Source organism: Saccostrea echinata, unplaced genomic scaffold (assembly GCF_033153115.1).
Source record: "Saccostrea echinata isolate AGI-Se365-2 ecotype Australia unplaced genomic scaffold, CSIRO_AGI_Sech_v1 ptg000025l, whole genome shotgun sequence".
NCBI lineage: Eukaryota > Metazoa > Mollusca > Bivalvia > Ostreida > Ostreidae > Saccostrea > Saccostrea echinata.
Genome location: NW_026889774.1, coordinates 28,903,367 through 28,908,740, shown reverse-complemented (window position 1 = coordinate 28,908,740; position 5,374 = coordinate 28,903,367). Strand labels below are relative to the sequence as shown.

The 5,374-nt window shown below is 33.7% G+C and overlaps 1 protein-coding gene across 1 annotated transcript; it reads right to left on the bottom strand.

Annotated features, from left to right (window-relative positions):
• Positions 1 to 4,909, bottom strand: LOC133192813 (ELMO domain-containing protein 3-like). The gene is made up of 10 exons (XM_061328820.1): positions 4,855 to 4,909; positions 4,445 to 4,532; positions 4,297 to 4,329; positions 3,737 to 3,819; positions 2,596 to 2,719; positions 2,123 to 2,245; positions 1,647 to 1,777; positions 1,238 to 1,314; positions 878 to 1,005; positions 1 to 252 (listed from the first exon to the last, which is right to left on the bottom strand). The coding sequence occupies exons 1-10, from the start codon at positions 4,906 to 4,908 to the stop codon at positions 95 to 97; spliced, it is 999 nt and encodes a 332-aa protein (XP_061184804.1). The 5' UTR covers position 4,909; the 3' UTR covers positions 1 to 94.
• Positions 4,910 to 5,374: the final 465 nt, after the last annotated feature.

The window sequence follows — 5,374 nt, the reverse complement described above, 5'->3', positions numbered from 1 at the left end:
AATTACAAAAACATTTTTATAGGACTTTTAATTTGCCAAGATGTTAAAAACCCTGTAATTAGATGATTCTTTAATTAAAAAACTTGTTAAATTTTTAATAGTGTCCTGCTGTTTCAGAATCAACAACACTCATGAACTGCTCCTCTCCAAGATTCACGTTATCAAGGTTGGCTGCCGATTTCTTCTTAGCTAGGTACTCCTCTAGGTTTTTCATTACTGCATGGGGATTCCTCTTCGCATGATTTTCAATATCTGTCAGTGTTTTAAAAAAACATTCAATTATGTAAAATTGAGTATCAACATCATACCATCATGTGTAATTATTTTGATTTCCACTTTGAAATCTTTTTGTCATGTGTAATTTCAATCATCAAATAAACTTATGAAGTATAACTTGCTTTCAGTGAATACCTCAAGCTCTATGAAAAGTTATTGTTATTTCTGATCAATGTTCTTTTTTTTCATTATTGACACTGAAATAATTGGATATACATTTAACCAGTTGTCTTTAATAAGCATGCTGACATTAATGAACCAATGAAGGCTACTTTTACTGAACTTTAAGTTACACGTTTCATAAACTAGATTATGATTGGATAGAATTTGCCACCTAACATTGGGGTACTTATGCTGTAAAACAAAGCCTGGGTCAGAGATGGTTTTCCCCTGGGATACTTACGCTGTCAAACAAAGCCCGAGTCAGAGATGGTTTTCCCCTGGGATACTTAAGTTGTAAAACAAAGCCCGAGTCCGAGATGGTTTTCCCCTGGGATACTTACGCTGTAATACAAAGCCTGAGCAGAGATTGTTTTCCCCTGGGATACTTACGCTGTAATACAAAGCCTGAGCAGAGATGGTTTCCCCCTGGGATACTTACGCTGCAAAACAAAGCCCGAGTCAGAGATGGTTTTTCCCTGGGATTTCCACACCTGGTACATCTGGAGATATAGACCAGTGTAAAAATCACATACCACAGGAAGGACCTCCTTCTGTTTATTGCACTCTCTGAAAATTAAAGCACTTAGATGTTTATAGTATGTCATATGCTGCTTTTTATTATAAACAAACCAACATGCATCTTCTGAACACTTCTCTGATCTGTCCATGTATATCAAAATCTTTTATGTCCATACACAATTGAATGTGTTTAAAGTTTTGTTATGTCATATCTTCTGCAATATTACATTTCTTCTTACTGGTTAAGAAGTACATATTTATAAGACATTTCATTCCTTACTTGTTGAGACAGCCTTCTCTGAGAGCCTGGAGGGCGATTCTGGACAGATTAATGGACATTACACAGAATGGGAAGTTCTACAATGCACAATTTATAACAGGAATTTTTGAATGCACTAATAAAAACATATGACTGTTATGTGTATCAGTTGATTAAAATGACCTCTTAGACTGTAAATTTCATGGTACAGTATGATATATATATGTACCTATGTATGATATGAATACACTTATAGTGATATGAAATTGTTCAATAAGTATTGGAATAATACACAGTCTACAAAATTTGACAACCACAATTTTCCCCCTTCTTACATAAATTCTTTCTAAGACCTGAGTTAGTATAACTTTACATGTGCTGAAGACGGGATGTATAAATTCCATTAAGATAGCTATAGCTATATTTATACCTGAGTGGGGTGAAGAGAAAGCTTGTAAATTTCACTGGCCAGCACTTGTCGCTTGGCATCACGCAACAGGTAAATCAAATGTAACAGTCCCAATAATCCTACACCTCTCAGATCTGTTGATGGATCCCTGCCTGAAATGTAAAAGCAAATAGATCAGATTTAACCACCTCAACCTTCATCACCCAAACCTGCTGTTTGACAACTCCATTGTATACAACAACCACAGTTAGTGAAAATTTTGTCTCACTTATCAATATCAAATAGCTATCTCGATAGATCTACAGTAGATAAGATGTTTACCATACCATTACAGTATCAACTTAAACTGCCTGGTAAATTGTTATAACTTGATAAATAGATAATGTATATGATAAATAGATTATGTATATGATAAATAGATTATGTATATGATAAATAGATTAATTTGATTTTCTATGTACATGATAAAAAGATTAATTTGATTTTTCAAAACTTACCCTGAAATCCTATTTCCTCCCAGTGGTTTCCAAAGCGAGGACAGTCGAACCTTGACCCTGTAAGACTGCGATAAATTGTCTGTAGAGACCTGACATGGATCTGGTTAGAATTCTCCAGCACCGCTGGAAAAATGAAAAGATTCAAAACTGAAATTGTTGGAACTCAATACATGGGATGAATGAGATAAGTTCACCATTTTAAGTTAGAGTACATATGGTTGTGCTGGACAACATTTCAATTTTGTTGCATTTGAAGCTTTTAAATTCTTTAAGTACTGCTAGTTATGTATATGTGTTTTTTTATCATCCCCCAAATAAAATACATGCAGAATTTTTTAACAAAGAATGTAGATATCTGGATTGTGAAAGTTTTGGGAAATAGCTTTTTTAATTTATGAAATAAGATCTTTGAAATCAAGGTTTCAAATTTTGTCATTAAAAGGTTTTTTTTTTTTTTTTATTTAACTACTTACATGCAGCTATACAAAATATCCTATCTCTTTCCTCATGTAGATTTTTATGTAGTTTTGGTGGTCCAAAGAGGAAGTATTTCAGTGCAGAAAAACCATGACGTTCTACTGTTGTCCGAATTTTGTCCTGAAATCATACAAAGTACCGAAAATTAGTCTAACATAGAGCATCTTTCTCCAAAAGCTAATACACAACATGACTTATCAGGGATCGACATTAACGATTGTCCGATTGCCCGGGACAAGTAAATTCTCAGTTCGGGCAAGTGAAATTGTCGACGTACTTGTCTGATCAGGCAAGTGAATTTTTCTCATACAAATGTACACATTTATGTAGTTTACATTAATTTATAACTAAAACAATAAATTGAACACCTGACTGACAACATTTTTGCATTTGGAATTCCTTGGTAGCGTTTCTGTATTGTATCGTTCATTTAAAAATTGGCTTTGTCATTTTCTTCCGTAGTAAATACACTATATATATGTCTAACAAAATTTTGTTAAGTAAACATCTTAATAGAAAATTAGATTATTTATTCATGCACAGAATACATGTATAAGTGCAGTGTAACAGGATGTATCCTGATCAAGATAGGATGTATGTTTCGTAGCAACTAGCTTCCTTCAGCTTTGCTTCACAGTTATCTCTGAAAATCATGATTCACAAAAGGATCCTACCGAAAATAATTTTTAAAAATATGAATTTTATTAAAAGGAAATGGAGGGGTATTGCTGCATGGCAGTGTGTGTTAACAGGTTAAATTTACAAGTACAGTGGTATATGTACAAATGCAGCATCGAAAATTTTTCAGGTTGCTCATCTTGCCAAATTGACAGTAGTGTATTTGGTCACATTTTTTCTTATCATAACGTTTACAGTAATTAATAATTTTCTTCTTAGGTTCTTTCCTAATTTTGGGCAACCAAGTTTTGCATTTGCACAAGTCAAAGTTTGAGATCACTTGGCTGAAGGGCAAGTGAATCTGAAAGTTAATGTCTATCCCTGCTCATTCAATTTCATACTTGCATTTATCAATTGTTGGGTTTGACAGGCAAGTAAAAAAGGTAACTATGTAGTTATATTTTGGTTCGAATTGGCACTGACCATTTTCTTTATTGTTGGAGGCTGTGTAATACTGACCTTTACTCCTGAGAAATCCTCGGAGACAAAGTGTTCCGACATCTCAAAGAAAGACAGCATTGGGGCATTGGTCACGACACTCTCTGTGGACAGAATAAAAGGTTTATTATATTTGCCTCCAAACCAAAAGCTATTCAGAAAGATTTAAATTTGATCATTATTATTCAAAGATGCATGTACCAAACTGTTAAGTACTTAGCATTCATCAGTTTCTTCCTTTTTTTCTCTTTTTTTTTTAATTATCTTGGTTTTTTGTGGTGGTACAATTTCTTTAATTATTCAAATCAATTCTTAATTTACTGGGTTGGGTGGGAGTGCAGTCTATTAAAATCAAACTTCTTAGATCTTGCACTCTGTGTACATGTAAGAGTGTACATGGCACGATCCAAGACATCAGATTTTAATTAGATTTGGTGGGGAGAGGAGGGGGGGGGGGGTAACCTTCTTAATTTCTTTTCTTAGGGATTCAATATCTTTGATCATTTATATCAATTTTTATTTATTTTTTCTTTTCTTTTTTTCCTTTTTTTCACATGGGGGGGGGGGGGGGATTACATTACCTTTCTTTTTGGTATCATTCTCATCCACAAACCCTATAAACAAAAAAAGATTTTAGCTACAAAAATCTACAATTGATTCTTTCTGGTACACATTCAGTAAAATGTCAATATTTCAAACACTATATTGGGATATGAAGATGATGTTTACCTGCTTCAATGGTCTGCACCTTGTCCCACTCGTCCTCGGCACGATTGTTCACATGGAATGTTTCAGATATTGCCCCATTTTCACAAACCTATCAAATAAAAAAATTAAAACTTTTATCTTTATCCATATGTGATACACTTTAAATGCAAAATCAAGATCATAAACATTATTGCATTAATATAGAATATAAAATGATGAATACTTTAATTCTATTTTAGAGAAGTATTTAATAAATCTACTCATTTCTAAAGATGCAAATATTTATCCTATAATCAAACAAAAGGTGGTGTCCAAAATCATATGGGCCACGATAGAGTCATTGCTTTACCATTGGCAACAATTCTTCCCTTGTGTTCATTGAAGCTGATAATCTCAGTAGATATGCTGTATACCTCACCCCTAAAGTTTACCTGTTTCAATACAGAATTCCCTATTTCAGAAACGGTCTGACCCTGTGAGGTCATTTTCTGTCTGTAAGATGTCACACGAGATGTTCCTTGACTGGCCAAATTCTCCCCAGGAACATTTCCTCCTGAACTAACTGGGACATCTGTACCAGACACAACTTTCACAGTTGGTTGATTTTCTACATTTGTAGATGGACTTAGAGATTCTGTAACAGTCTGAGATTTTAATGCAGGGAATGGTAAGCTAGAATCTTTTGTTTTTGAGAGATCGGTTTGAGCAGTGAGATTCTGCGGTGTGTTTTTACTTGTAGGTACATCAAAATCGAATTCATCATCTGAGTCCTCACAACTCTTTGTTCTTGAGTTGTTTTCAATTGTCAAGGCACTGCTTTTCTCTGTTATTTTCTGTATCAAAGAAAGAATATATGGCAGATAAATTAAATTTGTCATCTTTAATTATGCAGAACTTAACTGAGAAAACAAATAATCTTTCTTTGATAGTGTAAACCAACAATTATTTGAG